Source organism: Diabrotica virgifera, chromosome 3 (genome assembly GCF_917563875.1).
Source record: "Diabrotica virgifera virgifera chromosome 3, PGI_DIABVI_V3a".
Lineage (NCBI taxonomy): Eukaryota > Metazoa > Arthropoda > Insecta > Coleoptera > Chrysomelidae > Diabrotica > Diabrotica virgifera.
The window spans coordinates 238,014,462-238,033,093 of record NC_065445.1 but is presented as its reverse complement, the minus strand read 5'-3'; the positions used below and the strand labels follow the sequence as shown (position 1 = coordinate 238,033,093).

General features: G+C 32.5%; 1 protein-coding gene across 5 annotated transcripts in view; it reads left to right on the top strand.

Moving 5' to 3' along the window:
* The window catches only part of LOC114332157 (homeobox protein cut), a 366,341-nt gene that overhangs the window by 278,686 nt on the left and 69,023 nt on the right, over positions 1–18,632 (top strand). The window contains exon 1 of one of the 5 annotated variants that reach the window (XM_050645996.1): positions 12,626–12,724. The exons of the other annotated variants lie outside the window; for them this stretch is intronic. Coding sequence (XP_050501953.1) covers positions 12,707–12,724 — 18 coding nt within the window. The 5' untranslated portion in view covers positions 12,626–12,706. Of the gene's footprint in view, positions 1–12,625; positions 12,725–18,632 lie in introns of those variants that run through there. 5 annotated transcript variants of the gene reach the window in all.

Sequence of the window (18,632 nt, the reverse complement as noted above, 5' to 3'; positions counted from 1 at the left end):
TCCTGTATATTTCAAAGGAGTCGGGACAGGCTTTGTCGTCGGGCACTAACGTCAGGTGAATTTTCAATAATATTTTACCCAAAGTGACACAACAGGCCCGCCTAATTAAATCAGGAGCGGGATGAATAAATCAGCACCGGGATTTTTCAAAATAAAAGAAAAAACTCCATTCGTCATTCTGTTTGACCATACGATACGGCGAATATAAGGGTTAAGGGAAACTAAGGCACTCACACACATACACACAGGGAGAGAAAGAGAAAACAGTATCTAATTTAAATATTAGATCTCGCCCGTATTTTATCCCCAATCAGTCAGACATCCCCGAAGCACCGAAAGGGGTGAGTTTCCATATAGCTTAATCACCTTCCCCCTTTCCCCCTAACGTACATCTAAGCTCGATAATCAATAATTATACTCTCAAATATAAAGAGAAAAGAGCCAAGTGAAATGCCGATTTCAGTGTGGCAAAGAAAAGGACAGACAGGAAAGGATTACACTGTTCGGACAAGGATAGGGCTAACGTTTCGCCTTATACTTCCTCAGTACGAAATTCATGAACGGCCGAAGGGGTAAAATGATAAACAATCTCAAAAAACGTATTTATTAAAATATGTACACATTTCTTCTCGTTAATAAAAAAACCGCAGTTAAAATAATTATTGCATACTCTTATCATCCTACTATGACTGCGCCAAATAGTTCACAACAATTTTTGTCAGTTGCTTAAAAAAACTTGAACTTTTTCTTTTTCACTTAAATTTAGTTTATTGAAAAATAAAAAAATTGTATAAAGGTGATATTTTGACAATACATTAGTGATTAATTATCACATGATCCTGGCGATATTGATACGTAAGAGAGACTGATAGGTAATTACCTACAAAAATTGTAACTGTTTAGATGAGCAAAATAACAATAAATAAAATGAGCTTAACAGGTAAAATGAATAGAAATAATAAGATTTGGGCAAATAATAAGACCATGATTGGTTTGCTTAATACATTACCAGCACTTTCTAATCCGGTTTTTATCAAAGAAACAGTAATAGTTATCTGCTTCGTAACAGTTTGCCGATGAACAACTTTTAAAATTTTTGAAATTGATTATCAAAGGCAAAATTGTAAGGTAAGAAGGAAATGGGAAGACACAAACATTAGTGATTGAAAAATGTAAGAAATTGGACTGATTTGGACACATCTTTAGTATCTTATCTTGTACAAGATAAAAAATCACTTCGTTGATATTGTTGCCAACCGTTAATGAAGATGGCAACCGTCTATAAAAGAAAAACAACTTTTATTATATTTCATTCTTGAATGACTGTCCAAATATAATAAGAACCAATCATGTATAGAAATATATATTTCAAATTACCAGGTACAAAAAAATGTGTTCATTTTAAAACCAACACAATTTGAAATGTTGACACTGCTTTACCGAGCTCTTCTTCTTAAAGTGTCCTCTCATTAATGGAGGTTTACTATATAATTGCAAACTCTTCTCTGTCTTCAGCTGTTCTGATTAGCTGTTCAAAACTTAGCCTTGTCCATTGATGTTTTTTAGTCATGATAGTTTTTTCCTTTTACTGCGTTGAAAAGTTCTCGTGCCTTGCCTATTCTATGCAGACCTTCTTCGTTTGAGGTACCTATGCAATGTCCATGAAATCTTGAGGATTCCCCGATATATCTACATTTCACAGGCCTTCAAATAGGACAAATGTATCTAACCTATTTTACATACATTTATATGGCCTTATCAGTCAATGAACACTTTCCTATTTGAGACACATAATGAGAGATGATAAATATGTGTGCCCTCCTGTGCTGTCCTGCTTAGGGTTTGGAGGTCTAGTCATGTCAAATCCTTTATGCAGCCAGATCATTTCATCTGCCAGGACCACGCTTCCTTCTATTTTTCTTTTACCTTCCATTATAAGTTGAATGAAGTTGAAGGAAGGGGCTATGTTACCATCTATAAATAAATTTTCATTCATATTCTGTTCTACTGTTTAAGATTACGCCCATCGAGGCTTATTCTTGAGTTTCCGAAAACTATTTGCATTGTTATTTACGAATAATTCTTCGAAAACTTCTATCCCCCGGAGAACTTTTTAGGACGTCACTGAAAGACTGTATATAACCATCAGTTATATAAATAAATCTGTATTCATCTTCGGTTCTTCTCTTCAGACTAATATGCCCATTGAGTTTGTATGAGACATTGTTCTGTGAGACAGTGACCATGACATTGATATCTGATATATCTGGTCACTGATCACCGTGATCGAAGTTAGTCAGGAACGATAGTTAGCGGTGATTTATAAATCACGGAGACTAAATCCCCGGTAGTGAAATACCGTCCTATTACTAATGTTGATGGTAATTTAGCCCTAGGCCTTCAAGGCCTGTGGAGCTTCGTAAATAAAAAAAGTCTCCACCTATTTCTTGGAAAACTTCTTCTATCCCTCAGAAAACTTCTTAGGACGTCCCTGAAAGCTTGTGTATACCCATCAGTTATATAAATAAATCTGTATTCATCTTCTGTTCTTCTTTTCTGATTAATATGCCATCAAAACAAAACAGTGACCACGAAATTGGTATCAGATATATCTGGTCACTGATTACCGTGATCGAAGTTCGCCAGGAACGGCAGTTATCGGTGATTTATTATAAATCAGTACTGAATCACCGGTCGTGAAATCACGTTCTATTTCTAATATTAATTGAATTTTAGTCCTAGGACTATTGGGCTTTGTATATAAAAAAATATTGGGCATATTTCTTCGCAAACTCCTTCCATCCCTTGGAAAACTTCTTAGGGCGTCCCTGAAAGCCTGTGTATAGCCATCAGTTATATGTTTTGATCTGCGAAGCCGAATTGGAAGCATGCGAACCCGTTATTATTCATTATTACAAACATCGATTGTTTCGGCCGTCGGCTCCCACCTTAAAACGATTTACAATCGCAAAAATTACTTGGAACAAGTTCGACATCGCGTTTCGAAACGATAGAAAATGTTTTCGGGGGAGTTGAAAGTACAAAAAGAGATCGAAACAAAGAAAGTAGGGCGATTATCCGCCTTGCTTGAAGGACCGAATTTGTTTCGTTGGGAATTACACGATATTTTTGGTAAATATCGGGATTCAGAAATAAGTCTCGATAATCTTTTGGCACGGCTCGGTTCATGAAAGGTTAAAAATGTATGCTCGTAGAAGTATTTTACTTTCAAATATCGAAAAGGATTTTATAAATAAAAAATATATGGATTCTTTAAAACTTTTGATTAGTATTCTCTCGGGATTCATTTCCCCATTATTCTGATATTTTCTTTATTCACTTCTTAGATTTTTTATTGTTTTTTTTTCTTTTTATGCTTAATCCTTTTATATATAAATGGTCTATACATAATTCATTTTTTATAAAAATTTTTATTAAAATATTGTTTTATAAGTTTTTATTCCCTTATAAAGTACCTTTATAAGTATATTTATTAAAAAGACGAAAGATGAAAAGATGCAACCCTGTCGCACTCCTCTTCGGATTCGTATATCTTCGGATGTTATACGCTCTATTTCAATTGTTGCCGTTTGGTGCCAATATAGTTCTGGGATAACTTGCAAATATTGTTCTTCAATATCAGTTGTTTTCAGAATTGAGGTAATATTTTGATGATAAATAAAATATATTATTTTTAATGATTAATAGGTTTAAAATAATTTTACAGCGAATTATTTTATATTAGTTTTACTCCTAACTGAATGTCGGAATCAAGTTTTCGTTGGAATTTGGCCTTGATCAACAGACAGGTAATGAAGAGCAACTTTTTGACTTCCCCGTGTCTTCTATTATTCATCGTTAGTTTGGTTTGCAAGTAATAGAAACCACGAATACAGGCGTAACCAGACTATAAAATTATTCCTACAGCCGCTAGAGCATCCATATCGAGTTATTTGTTATAATTCGACATTGGCGGGCTGACTATTTTTTAGTTTGTTTGCTTTTTTCCTAAAATTAAGATTTTAGGAAAAATGCTTATTTTAAAGATATGTTGCTTGTCTTTGTTTATTTTACTTCTTATGATAAACTATAGTGAAATTTTATGTTACTTCCTCTCTTAAACAAAATTCTATGAAGTATGCAGAGCTATAAAACTCTAATAATTCAATAAACCATAAGAATTTTAATCCCTTAGGCTTAGGAGATAAACAGGAAAACCCATCGTTATACTTGTCATGTAATAAACTAATATTTGTCTGCAGACAGCCCAAATTTATTATATTGTTGTACCGATACATTTGTCTAAATTTAAATACGCACCAATCACGTCTGCAGATGTTGAAAGAACTTTTTCTACGTATAAATATATGTATACAGATAGAAGACACAGCTTTTTACAAGAAAATTTTAAAAAACATATTATTGTTAATTGTTTTTTTTATAATGGCCATGAATTAAAAATATATTAATATATTATTTATTTTTCGATTTTTTTTATTATATTATAGCTTAACATCTTGGTAATTTTTTATTTATTGTTAATAATACGATAATTAAAAATAAATGTAATATAATGTTAATGTCCTTTATTCATATTTATATCAATATATCCATGTTTACTGACACTTTTTTTTCTTGAACCTTGCTTATTTCATAAAAACTTTGCTTATTTTTGCGACATTTTTTGCTGATGTAAGTGCTTATTTTGATCTTTCTGTCATGCTGATAATCCGGACTTTAGACATAATATATAACCTTCCGACGATCACTAATGAACACGTACGCAAGGGCGTTAATGGCCCTCTCTGAACGAACTGAAATGTAAGATATCTCTCATTTTCATTTTACAGCGAATTATTATATATATTAGTTTTACTCCTGAGTATCAGAGTCAAGAATCTATTGGGATTTCTCCATGATGAATAGACAGGTAGTTAAGTGCAACTTTTAGATTTCCCCGTGTCTTCTTTCATTCATCGCTCGTTTGGTTTGCAAGTAATAGAAACCACGAATTAGCGTAACAAGAAACTGGTCCCAATACAGGTTTTATTTCTCCGGAAATAAAAACAGATTTACTATTACATTATTAAACATTTTGAATACAAGATTCCTGAAAATAGTCATTCACAAAAAATAAACGTACCAGTTCCCCTTGGTTAATATTAATTAAATACACAAAAAGCTCGATGATTTGTAACGGGTACCCTTAGGCTTTAGGCTCTCCCTTAATCCATTTATACATTCAGACTACAATCTCCGAAGTGTATTAGAATCGGTTTTAATATATCGTATCGCATCGTAGATTTTTAATCGCTCTATATCAGATGAGAAAAAAGCTTTCGGGGCATAACAGCACGTTTGGGAGCCATTCTAATTAGTAAAATGGCTTCCTATTCTCTTTTCTGATGTGCCATTTGCCCCTTAATGCAAAATCCAATCGTAGGATATGTTAGCTGGATGTATAAGAGGGAGAGGGCATTGTCTTTTGGCGCGGAACGCGCATTCTGACACTTTCACTTGAAGAAATTTAAATAGATTCGTGTTTTAAAGTGTATTTTTTATTATAAGGCACTAGTTTACTCGAAATCGCGTTAAGGGGCTCTCTTAGTGTAAAAGTGCGAAATTCATATACTTTTTTGGGAATTTCTAAAATAAAAAGTATGTACTGAACCAATTGTCTTGAAAATTTGCTTGAGCATTTATTATAAAAAGAAGTATATGTGTAACAATTTTCATAAAAAATATTGCAAATTAAACGATTTATGTGCCATCTACTGGCACCATGAAAATAAAAGCATGGACCCACTGCTGCAGTGATTGGGACTAATAGAGATCCTGAAACATAAAGTTTCAAATTTATTATTGAAATATAAATTATTTTCTATACCATCAAATAGGGTTTTTTTGATCGGATAAATAATGACAATTTGGCGGTTCAATTTTCAACACTTCGTCATTTTTCCAAATTTGAATATTTTTCAAAAATCCTAGTTGATGGTATAGGAAATGACTTATGTTTCAATAATCACTTTGAAATTTTATGTTTCAGGATCTGTATTAGTCCCAATCACGGCAGCAGTGGAGCTATGTTTTTATTTTCGCAGTGCCAGTGCCAGTAGATCGCGTATAAATCGTTTAATTTTTAATATTTTTTTATGAAAATTTTTTTACTTATACTTCTTTGTATAATAAATGCTCACGCAAATTTTCATAAAGATTGCTACAGTACTTTTTATTTTAGAAATTCTAAAAAATCAAAAGTGAATTTTTCACTTTTACGCTAGGATAGCCCCTTAAAAGAGGTAAAAAAGCAATTTTAATAAAGAAGTGAATTATCTCAAAATATCTAATCCTAGAAAAACGTCACGACTCAAAAAATGTATAGCATAAAATGGCATTAAGGATTCTTAAACATTCTTAATTATTGTCTTTCCGTAAGCAGCTTATTACTCTGCCAAGCAGACCATCCGAGAACATTTTCCAAATATTCTAGCTTGCCACCTCTTCAAAAAATTCTGATAAGTGCACACTAAATAACAAACGTCTGATAGATCGTAAATTATCGTACAAGTTCCTTTTCTTATAGAAGGGTCACACTCAAAATTCCGTGTTTCATTTTTCACGTATTCCATTTATTTGTTACTTGTATAAACGCGAACGTTTTTAACGATAAAGAATGTCATTATTTCGGAAGGTATGTATCTACAATGAAATTAAAACCGAAACTGAACCCCTCGATCATTATCAGATCGTAATAATTTTGCTACTGTTGTAGACGATATAAATTTCGAAAAATTCAAATAAAAATGGCTTATTGCTGGTTTTACAAACGAATGCGTTGTAAAAACGGGGGGATATAAAGTGTATATGAACGATAAACATCAGAATGGGCATAAATTCAAGACTCACCCATCTTATGACTTGTTCAAACGTACTCGATAAACCTGTAATCTTTTTGAACAGTGGCGCACAACAAACATTTCTCTTGTGATCATCACTATTATATTATTACCTTTAAAATAATATAATACTATTTTAAAAAGAACGCTGAAAAGTCAATCCAAAACTTTTACAAATTGTACATTATCTATTATTGCATATTAAGATTCCAATTCTCGACTTAGTTGATTCGTAATGTCAGGTTCTTTATCATAATTTCAGAATTGCAGTTGCACAAATAATTTTCAAATATATTTGTGCTCCATTATACGTTTTTTCAATAATCAATCTCTTTGTCCTATATGAACCTTTCAAAAATTAAGTCAACATGCTTCGTCATTGTGCTCGAATACTTTTTCTACTTCAGTACGTGTTTAAAATGGTCAACCTGTTTGTCCTACATAAACCTTAAAAAATCATGTTAACTTTTCGTAATTTTATTTGATTACTTGTACTTCGGAATGCGATTTTTATATAGATAATTTTTTCGTCTTATATAAAAATCTAAATTTTAATGTATCTGATATGCAAAAAAACTACTTGATTTTCTCACTATTTTTTGCTTTCAATGTCCTGTATTTTATAACTTTTTCTTTCTATTTTCTTTCAATAGTACTTTTTTTCTGTATCGATTGTTTTATTTCTTTATTTTTCTATTTATGTTTTTTTATTTTTTTTTGAGTTCATTTTTTTGTTTTTATTTCTATGTTGCACTTGTTGTACAAATTTAGCTCATTTTCTTCTGTTCTAACTCTACTACTGATCTCATATCCAAATAATATTCATACGTGCAAATTAAATAATTTCATGGTATCTACTATTAATTTTCCCTACGCCCATGAGAGAGCAATGAAAATATTTTATTTTCTCTTCTTGAGATTGAAGAAAGTTATTGGACGAGCGGTTTTGTTTTATTTGTTTACGATATACAAGTTGTTGTTTTATTGGTGGCCAATACAGTGTAAAGGCTTGTACATATCAATCCAATTATGTACGTACACGTTGAGATAGATAACATCAGCCATATTGTATAAAAATGTTAAGATACGGTTATCTATCGCATTGATATGAGATATAAATATTATGGTCAATGATAAAGGAAGGACGTAAAAATATCGGCAATATTTGATACACGTTTGCTTTAAATGTAACTGTGTTCTTTTTTAACGTTTCTTTATGATCTTTTAGATATATTTTTGATTGCCCTTTGTTTATAATTTATTACTTACTATGATTGTTTTTGCTTGTAATTCTTATCTATCCTCATACACCGCAAAAATCATGTTTTTATCTATTTAATACAGTCTGTTAACAAAAAATTCTGCAGCTTTTGTATATTGTTTTAAAACACATGATTTCTTTATACCAACTCATCTTAATAGACCTGGATCCCGCGTACCAAAAAAAAGTTAATTAATAGCAAGCTGAAAATTTGTTAATAGCTTAACGGTGTCTAGTCTGACAAACTTTGATGTATGGGAATACTGGAACAGACAGGTTTCGAACGTCAGACTACCAAAACGTCCCATGTACCTATTTTGTCGGACAGAACTTCCAATTGATTTGTTACCCTTTCATTAAACTCTCATGCAAAAATCAGACTGGTGTTTTTCACGAACTGATCATTTTAATGAGTGGAACACGAAGAACATGTCAAATGCCAGGAATTATATTGGTGATAAATAGCAGTCTGATTTTTGCATGAGAGTTTAATGAAACGGTAACAAATCAATTGGAAGTTCTGCCCGACAGAATACATGGGGAGTTTTCGTAATCTGACGTTCCAAATTTTTAAACTGTTCTACAATTAAAACTTACCCTGTTGCAGTGTTCCCCTAATCAAAGTTTGTCCGACTAGACACCGTTAAGCTATTAACAAATTTTCAGCTTACTATTAATCAACTTTTTTTTGGTACGCGGGACCCAGACCTATAAATTTAAATCAACGGTTACTAGTTATAACAATAATCTGTTACACTGTGATTTTACAACAAAGTAAGAAATTAATCCTTTTATTGTTGTCAGTTGACATTATTATCAGCATTATCAGTCGTATTATAACAGACACATAAACCGTTTCAAGTAATCCTTGAATGATGGAAGAGGATAAATAGTTAAATTTGAATTCTTATATAGCACATTTCGAAAACAAGTTGATTATGAACCTTCAAAATTATCGCTGTGGATCTGTGGAATTATCAGAAGGACAAAAACATGTTAATAACGTATTTGTTTCTAAGAAATCTTAGTACACACATAGATAAATTTATGAGTTTGCCAGTGAGGTGAATTAAAACAAAATAATCCGTTACTGAATCCATTTCTCTCTTTAAATAGTTCCTCTACACTGAACTAAAAAAGTACGTAAATATAATGAAAAAAACATTGATTCAAAAACGGGGAGCATTAATTTTCGTCCATAGATCAGTATCATTGGTCCAATGTAAGTAGATACATTAACTAATGCTCAAAAGCATTCATTTTTATGAATTAGTACGTTCATTCAATGTACTTTCTAGTTAAGAATCAATGTATCGGTACATTGAATCAATGTATCGGTACATTGAAATCAATGGATCGGTACATTGAATCAATGAATCGGTACATTAATTCTTAACTAGAAAGTACATTGAATGAACGTACTAATTCTTAGAAATTAATGTTTTTGAGCATTAGTTTGTTAATGTATCTACTTACATTGGACCAACGATACTGATCTTTGGACAAAAATGAATGCTCCCTGTTTTTGAATCAATGTTTTTTTCATTATATTTACGTACTTTTTTGGTTCAGTGAATGTCATCTTCATGTATATTTGTATATAACCTACAAATAGTTAATAAGTAAACACAATGACGACTTAATATCTACACAAATATTACAGATATAGGTTGAAGCAACGATTTTTTGCCGATTCCCAAACTAATGTTGGGTATCTATAAGTTTAAAGAAAAAAAAACATATTTTTAATTAACACAAACAACTTTTTAGAATACTTAATTTTAGATCTTCCAATTCTTTCGTATTCATTAGACGAGTATATATTTTGCAGTTTAAGTTGATTATCTAGTTGGAGTTGACTATTTCTGGTTCGAGTCAACTCAAATGAAGCTTTTTATTCAACATTTACTAGTAGAAAAGAGTAGACTCCAACTAGAAAAAGTATACTCTTCCTAATTCCATTAAGTAAGAGTTGATTGTTTATCAACATAAATACAAACAAACGATTCTAGAAATAACATGTTACTGGATATTTTCAAATCGTGATAAGTAGTTGAAACAGTCAAAACAAAGAGATGTGCACTCATAAAAAAAGCACCTGATATTATACATTTACTGAATCGATCCAGGAATAGTAAGAATTGATTCTCTTTTTCCCGCGATCTACTTTCACTAACAAGAGTTACGAAGAGTCTACTTCAACTAGTAAAAGTTGAGTTAAATTTTTTAAATCCACTCTCACTGCTCGTTTTAGTTTGAATTGACTAGAACTAGGAATAGTCAACTCTAACTGAGAATCAACTTGAACTGAAACATTACACTTTTTTTTATTATGTCGTTAGCCACGTTTTTATCTCACATTATCTTTAACGGATGCTTATTTTCTTTTTCTTTTGTGCAGGTGGAAAATTTGTACTGAATTTCTAAGGTAATGTGTATAATAGCTTAATACTTTATCTGGTCTGGTAGCGAATGATCTGTAATAAAGTTTGTAGTATTCTTTCCCTGGTCTTTTTCGAAGGTGTCATATTATATAAGTAATTTTGGTTTCGTCAAAATTTTCTAGTTTTCTCACTGCGTTTATGTTTATTCATATTGTTGGCGCAACAACTTAAAAAACACAACGGGTTACTACGCTAAAAAAAGGCCAACAATAAAATAATAATTGTGACAATTTGTTTGCCACACCAGTAAAATTTATTTTTCCTTATTGTTATAAGTATGATAATAAACAGCTTCCAAAAATCAAGCAACACTAAATAAACAATGAATTGGGTTGGGAAATGTCTCATAAAAGTTACATATTTGTTTATTTAAGATTAGGTTTACTAGTTGCATATTCGGTAGATTTTTTGGTGTTTAAATCATTTCGTCAGAACAGTATCCATATGAAAAATTATCATAAACATGGGCGCACTAGTAATTATGAAATAAAAGGACATTTTTGTTCAATTGGAAATTACACATAAAGATGTAAGAATGCGGAAATGATAGAAAACAAATCAAATTAAATCAATCATCAAAACTTGAAGGGCAGACGTAGCTCAGGCGGTAGTATTCTTGACTCGAGTGCTGGTAGGCCGGGGTTCAAATCTTAGCGCTGGCAAGAACAACTAGACATTTTTAAAATGTATATTGGCCTCAGGTCGACTCAGCCTTGGGTAAAACCAGGGGTAATAATAGGCGGTTGAAGCGTAGCACTGGCCCTGTTACCTTTCTTGTATACCGTAGGCCCTAGATATAGCAGAATACCCTGCTATAATCCCAAAGCCGCGTCAGCGGTATAAAACAGGGACTATTATTATCAAAATTTGGTAGCAATGAAACATATCAGAATAACGAGAACAAAGAATGAGAGCAAATAAGTAGAGAAGAAGTAATACAGGAAGTATCAAACATAAAAACAGGTAAATCTGGAGGGGATGATGGCATAGACCCGGAAATGGTCAAGTACATGGGAGAAGAAGGCATAAACTGATTATTGAAAATATACAATGAGGCATGGAAAAAGCAGCAAATATCTGGCAAAGTATCCTTATAGTCCCAATATACAAAAAGGGAGAACACGTCAACTGCGAAACTTATAGAGCATTATGTTTATCATCGGTATGTTTTAAAATATACACGAAAATAGTAGAGAAGAGGCTAAGACAAGAGGTAGAAAAAGAACTGGGAGAAGAACAAGCAGCGTTTAGACCAGAAAGACAAAATAGCCGGAACAAATTGGAAATATATTTCTCAGGATAGGTTAGTATAGATCGATGAAAGGAGTTGGTAGATGCCTATATCCAATAATGAACGATAGAAGGCTAAGAAGAAGAGGAAAGTTCATGACAGTAGACAATATTCTATACTGGTAAGCAGATCATTAAAGGGTTAAACACAACTATTCAACTGCCAACAGATTAAAATATATTTTTTAGGAAATAATTATGTCCTAGGCTGGATTAGTATTGAAGAGACATTGGCGTAATAGATGGCGTGGCTATCTATATCCTGAAACGCAGGTGCTATAAATTTCTGAAGCTAAAAACTCTGATGAAATGTAAATAATATTTATTAAATTTATACGTAATAAATAAAAATTCACTTATCAATTCCCGAGCTGTCATTCCAAAGCTTAGGATGAGATTGGAGATTGAGGTTATGTATGGCGTGAACGCCCATGATCTCATCTCATCAGCGACTATTTGCTCTCTTTGTTTAACTACGTATTAGGCGCCATTGGTCGTTATCTTCAACCTTATAAAACCCTTATCTTTTAATTATTATTCTCGATTTTTTAATGATTTATTTTACAATACATTAGCAGGTTATTATAATATTTACTGATGTTTCTTCTTTATTTTCCAGAAAAATATCTGATATGGTAGGATAGTGTTGACAATATTTATCACAATTCTGTTTGCTTTATTATAAATTATAATTCAAAGCTTCATTTATTTGTAATACCATATCGTTATGACGGAATTTGATTTCAGTTATCTTAAAATCGTTAGCGATGATACAGTGGATGTGGATAGAGTGAGAGTGTTCTGTTGAAACAATGGCACAGGAGCAACAAGTGAGTTAGTTCTATCTGTTCTATCCACAAATAACTCCGGCACTTGAACAAAGTTTATACACCTCTGCTTTTGAAAGCAAATAAGTATGGTGTTTTTGGTGAATGTGACACTATGAATTAGTGTCACCGGATTTTTTCGTTGGTTCAGAGTCGTATTTATATCTTTTAGATCAACAATTTTAAGATACGCTTGAGACACATAATTCAAACAGTCTTTTATTGTCTTAAACACACTTATTTTGACACAGTTTATTAAAAATGAAAATATTCTGATAAATAAAAGAAAAGAAAATTTAGTTTTTGATAAAATCCTGCATTATTTTTGTAGTTTGAGAAATTGCGATACAGACGATGTACCTACATTCTAGTTTTATTTTTTTTCTCGTTTTTTGCACCCCTGTTTTATATTATTTATTTAGCATTTTTTCTTCTTCATTTATAACAATTCATACCCATTGGCACTTCGTCAAAAATAGTACGAAAATATTGTTTATGTGTAGAAGTAGATTCTCAGATCAATTCGTCAAGGATCTGACATTTAAGCAAAGAATATAGACGTTAAGTGTATATTATATTCTTTGTTATTAGTATCAATTATTGCGGTATTTTCCCTTCTTTTCGTTTTCTTCTGACGAGCATAATTTTCTGAGCAACTGACTGCTCTTATCGTGTATTGTTCATTAAAATTCCAAATTGCAAAAACAATATAAAAAACATAACATAACAACAAAAAACAACCAGCCTCATAATAACAACATTTAGCTTGCCAAGTTTTGTAATAATAACAAACTGAAAATAAATACACAATGGCAAAATGAAACAATATTGCAACAATTAGAAAGATGTACAATAAAAGCAAAACGAAGAAAGATTACCAGCAGAAAATTTATAGACTTAAAGAATATAATAATTGAAAAAACTGAAAAAGGTATAAGTTCTAAGCTTTTTTGTAGAAGTGTATACTTTTTACGTATGCTTTAGGTGTAGATTGTAGATTTCGAGCATTTTCTCTTCTGTCTAATATAATGTGTATTATGTATTCTATGTATAAATTAATCGTAGATTAATTCTAATTTTAATTATTTTGTTGAAAATATGATTTTACATTTTCCACCAAAACAAGCACCATGGAATGGACACTTCAATTGCAAGACGTTCAGACATCATGGAAAACGGAGGCCAAGATTCAGCAGGAGAAAAGAAATACATTTATACCACGAGGTCTTTCAGGTCGTCATCATCCAGCCACAAAAGTCCACTACTGAACATAGGCCTTTTCCTGTAGTAAACGCAGAATAGTAATGACTAAAAGTACTTTTCTGAGAATAAAGTCATTTCTTTGCAATAACCATCTCTGTTTAGAATTTAGAATTAAGACAAATAATGATTAATTACTCTAGACTTGTTTGGTCTGTACTCTTGTATGGAGCAGATGTATGGACCCTAAAAGTATCAATTATGAACCAAAATATAGTATAAGAAATGTGGATTTATAGACGAACGTTAAAGATAACTTGTACGGCAAAAACTAACGAGGAGGTTACTAAGAAGTGTCAACAAAGTTAGAGAATTACTAAAGACTGTTAAACACCGAAACATTTATTATCTGGGACATATTATGAGGGAAAATCGATATAAAATACTAAAACTGACCCTTGAAGGCAAAATATAAGGTCTGTGTAGGAAGAAAAGTCGTTTTTTTGACTAAAAATATTCATAAATGGACTTAGCCATGGGGATCGCCAATGTCAGATAATTCTGATATGGCACGTGAAGAAGAAGTCAAATCCGTCAACTATTAATAGTTTTAATGATTGAAATAACTAAAATTTTCAACACCTCAACCTTATCTCTCTCGAACGTATAAATAAAAAACGATTTCCGCTCCTTTATCATTTACCTGATATACTTATTCAGTGGCGGTGTAATGTGTTCTGTCTTTTGTTTGATTATCATCCAGTTGACACGTTGATAGTGGCGTATATGTTTAATTACAATTTTTAACAACGGTTAGTGACTCATGGTAGATTTTACGGTATAATGTATTCTTAGAAACAAGCTATTTAATTAACACTGGTTATTTAGCTATAAACAGTAAACGAGTAAATAAAGTACCTAGATAGGATGCTTAAATAAGAAAATTATTACGGTTGGTGAGGAAATTGTATAAGTACTTTATCACAGTTCTTAATCCCGTGATTTTTTAATAAAAGTGGTTTTTTTAATTCACCCAATTACATATTTGTTATTTGATGTACTTAAAGGCCAGCGGCGGACGCCCAAAAACGTGCTTTAGTTTTCGAAAAACCCCTAACTCTTTGGTAACCGGGCAAATTTGGTACCATAATGTTTGTCATCAAAATCTGCACAACTTGTTGAACATTTTTGGATTGGAGGATCTAAATAAAATTGATGGAGTGGAGGTGTGTAAATAAATAAGAAGAAAGCAAAAAATTTTAATTGTATAATTTTAATGAAACTTTATAGTTAACTCATGATATCTCAGGTCAGTTTGAATATATCGATTAATAATTTTGACACAATATACTATGGACATTTATACAAAAAATGAAATGTATTTTAACACTTAGTTTTTGGCTACATACAAAATGGCGATTTTTTTAAATAAGTCGTGTACTTCGTCAGGTAATTTTTGTTTAATTGTGTCACAAAATTTTGAATTTCCCTTTTGAATCAATTATACATTAAAACTTAATCTCCACAGAAGTTTTCTGGAAAGTTTTAGATTTCCAAACTGAACTTCTAAAGTTGATGAATTTCGTCTTTTTGATAGGTATCCTCTTGTCCAGCCTCTTGCCTACTATCTACAATCTTATTCATGAAACCTGCAATTCTTCAACCGACTCTGCGATTACTAACGTATCATCGGCGTATCTGTTGTTATTTATAGGTTCTCCATTGGCTTTGATTCCACTTGATGTTTCCTTTAGTGTTTTTTGAACTATCTCTTCTGAATATACTCGTAGGTTAAAGTGCAACGGAGAAAGTATGCATCCTTGCCTTACTTCTCGTTGTATTTCTATTTCTTCCAATAGTTCGTTGCCAACCTTTACAGATATAACTTGATTAAAGTAAAGGTTTGATATTGTTCTAATATCTTTCCTATTCAGATTTTTATTAGTTGTAGAAGGCGATTATGTATGACTTTGTCAAATGCCTTGTTGTAATCAAGGAAACAACAGAGGTTGCTTAACATCGACAAATGTTTGCGCCAATATATTAAGAGCAAACAGATGTGTAATTTTCAAGAATATCTTAGAGTGTGGTTCCTTAAGCTGATGGTTCGATGGTGAACGTTCGACGCTTGTATCATAATTATGGTGTTGTGCATGTATTTTAGTATATCTGTCTGATCTACGATTAATTTAGTAACTTTTAACTTAAAGTAAAAACTCCCTGGTGCAGTTTTAAATCCAATTATTTGGCAAACTAGCGTGGTCCAAAGCAGACGTTAAAATTATGTGAAAGTAGAGTACTCACATGTTTCTGGAGGCAATCCATTGCCATCGACTTTATGTCGCATTATTTTCTCTTATTTATAATGTAGATTGAACATTAATCCAACCAGTGTTTGGCATTGTGGCTATCAAGGACACGGTGTTCACTGATGATGGACTGGACAAGTCCGAAAACGTTTGTTCTGAACAATCAATGTAATCCTTTTGGATTTTTAAAGTTTTAGTTCTTAATTAAATTTTATACCAACTACACCAGGGAGTTTTTACTGCACGTTAAAAGTTACTTAACTAGATGGTATAGAGCCAACTTTCGGAAAGTATCCCGTTTTATTTTTCATTATATTTTCTATTAAATGTTCATAAAGAAATTTAGTTAAACGACATTTATCCTTATCTTTAAACAATACTTTTTTCAAATCTTTTCCTCCTCCTCCTAAGTGCCTTCTCTATTGAGGTTGGTGATCAATATGGCAAATTTCTCTCTGTTCTGGGCTTGATGAATTAAGTCCTTCCCTGTTGTGTGGGTGCATTTTCTTATGTTTCAGATGATCTGATGATCAAATCTTTTAATGGGCATTTATTATATGACTAAAAAGAAACAAAGATTTAACAAAAAAATTTAGTTGACACTTGAAAAATAAAATTTTTCTTTGCATGAAAAATGAAATTTTCATTGTCGTGGATAAAAATTTAATCACGCCCTCGTATTGACAATTCTCAATCCGAAGTAAGTCCTACCTCGCTCCGTATCACCTTTCGTGATAACAACAGAATTTATTGGCGATCAAAACAAAAAATAATATACCGCCAGTGGTCCTGACGAAGTCTCGTTGCGAAAAATGACTACACGCGGCCAATAATCGCGCTGGTCCGCGAATTTTTAGGGTGAGTCAAAGGCGATTTCATAAGTCATTGCTACCGAACGGAACGGCTCAGTTTTTTATGATTGTTTTTAATCATTTACCACTTTCGTGTACGAAATATTTAATTAAACGCGTCCACTGCGGGTTTCTCGCGCTTTTTAACGTCGAATTGTTTCAAATTTTATGTGTCCAAATAATTTAGACGACATTCTCATTTTTTTTTTGTTTTATATCACACTTTTAGAGATTGAATCAATCTAATTAATCACTTAGAAGGTGAGGAAGCTCTTCAGGCGACCGCCAATGTTATAATTGACCCAAATGGAAGCACTTTGTTTAGGGAAAGAGATAGGATGGAGAATTGTGAAGTCTATGTCATTAGATTGACTTCTTTTAGTAAATCTTTATCACTGATTAATATGCTAAGCTTCTTTCATCTTTCTGTTTGCCACTGTATCTCTATCTACTTCGGTCATCTTTGTCATTTTTAGAAAAAGACAACAATATTGGACTTGAGTTACCAAACAAACTCCCGCCAGCACTTGTTATTTTTTACCCATCGAGGAGTGAGATGGGCAGGCCACGTGCACATACTTCATAACGAGAGACTGGTAAGACTCGTATGTGAGGAGATCCCTACAGGCAAATGCCAGACAAGACCCACCCAGGGTTGTAACGCTACGTGATGGTGAAGATGAGGATCCCTTTTCTTTTGCTTCTCTGTTTCACCCACTAATACGGTAATAATATAATACATGAAATGCGCATAGACCACCTTACTAAGGATGAAAAAATGCCCAGCTGGATTGGTAAAACTCTGCACGAGCGACAACCAATGAAGTCAGTCAATACTATGTCGACAATACAGCATCTAACCATTGGTTGATATTAGGAAATATGTTCCCTGAAACAGAAGGTTCATTACTCGGTATTCAAGATTGGGTCATACCAACCAAAAATTACCTGAAATATATCATAAAAGACTCTCAGGTTCAAAACGATAAATGCCGATATGGATGCCAAGCCCAAAAGACGATTTGATATCTTACCGGAGGCTGCCAGGCACTTGCTGCAACTGAATACAAGGAACGGCATGACTCAGTAGTAAAGATCCTTCATCAAGAGGTAGCTATCAAAGTGGGACTTATCCAAACAAACCATATCTCATATCATCAATACGTTCCCGAGAGTATGCTTGAGAATGACAACTACAAGCTATACTTGAACCGCACTGTGCTTACAGACTCAACAGTGTTACATAATAGACCAGATCTTGTATTAGTTAACAACAGCCTTCGTGCTAAATACAAGTACAGATATCTGGACATTCAAATACGGAAACAATGGAGAGTCGAAGGTACCCAGATAATACCGATTATTCTATCTGCTACTGTAGTCATTCCGAAGAACCTCATAGAAAACATAGAATAGCCTGGGTCTGAATTAACATCTCTATAAGACCATGCAGAAAACTGTACTACTTTCGGCGTCCAGATGTATACGCAAACTTTTTGGAGGTACTCCAGCATTCCAAGTCACGTAGGGCTGAAAGAGCCCCACCAGAGC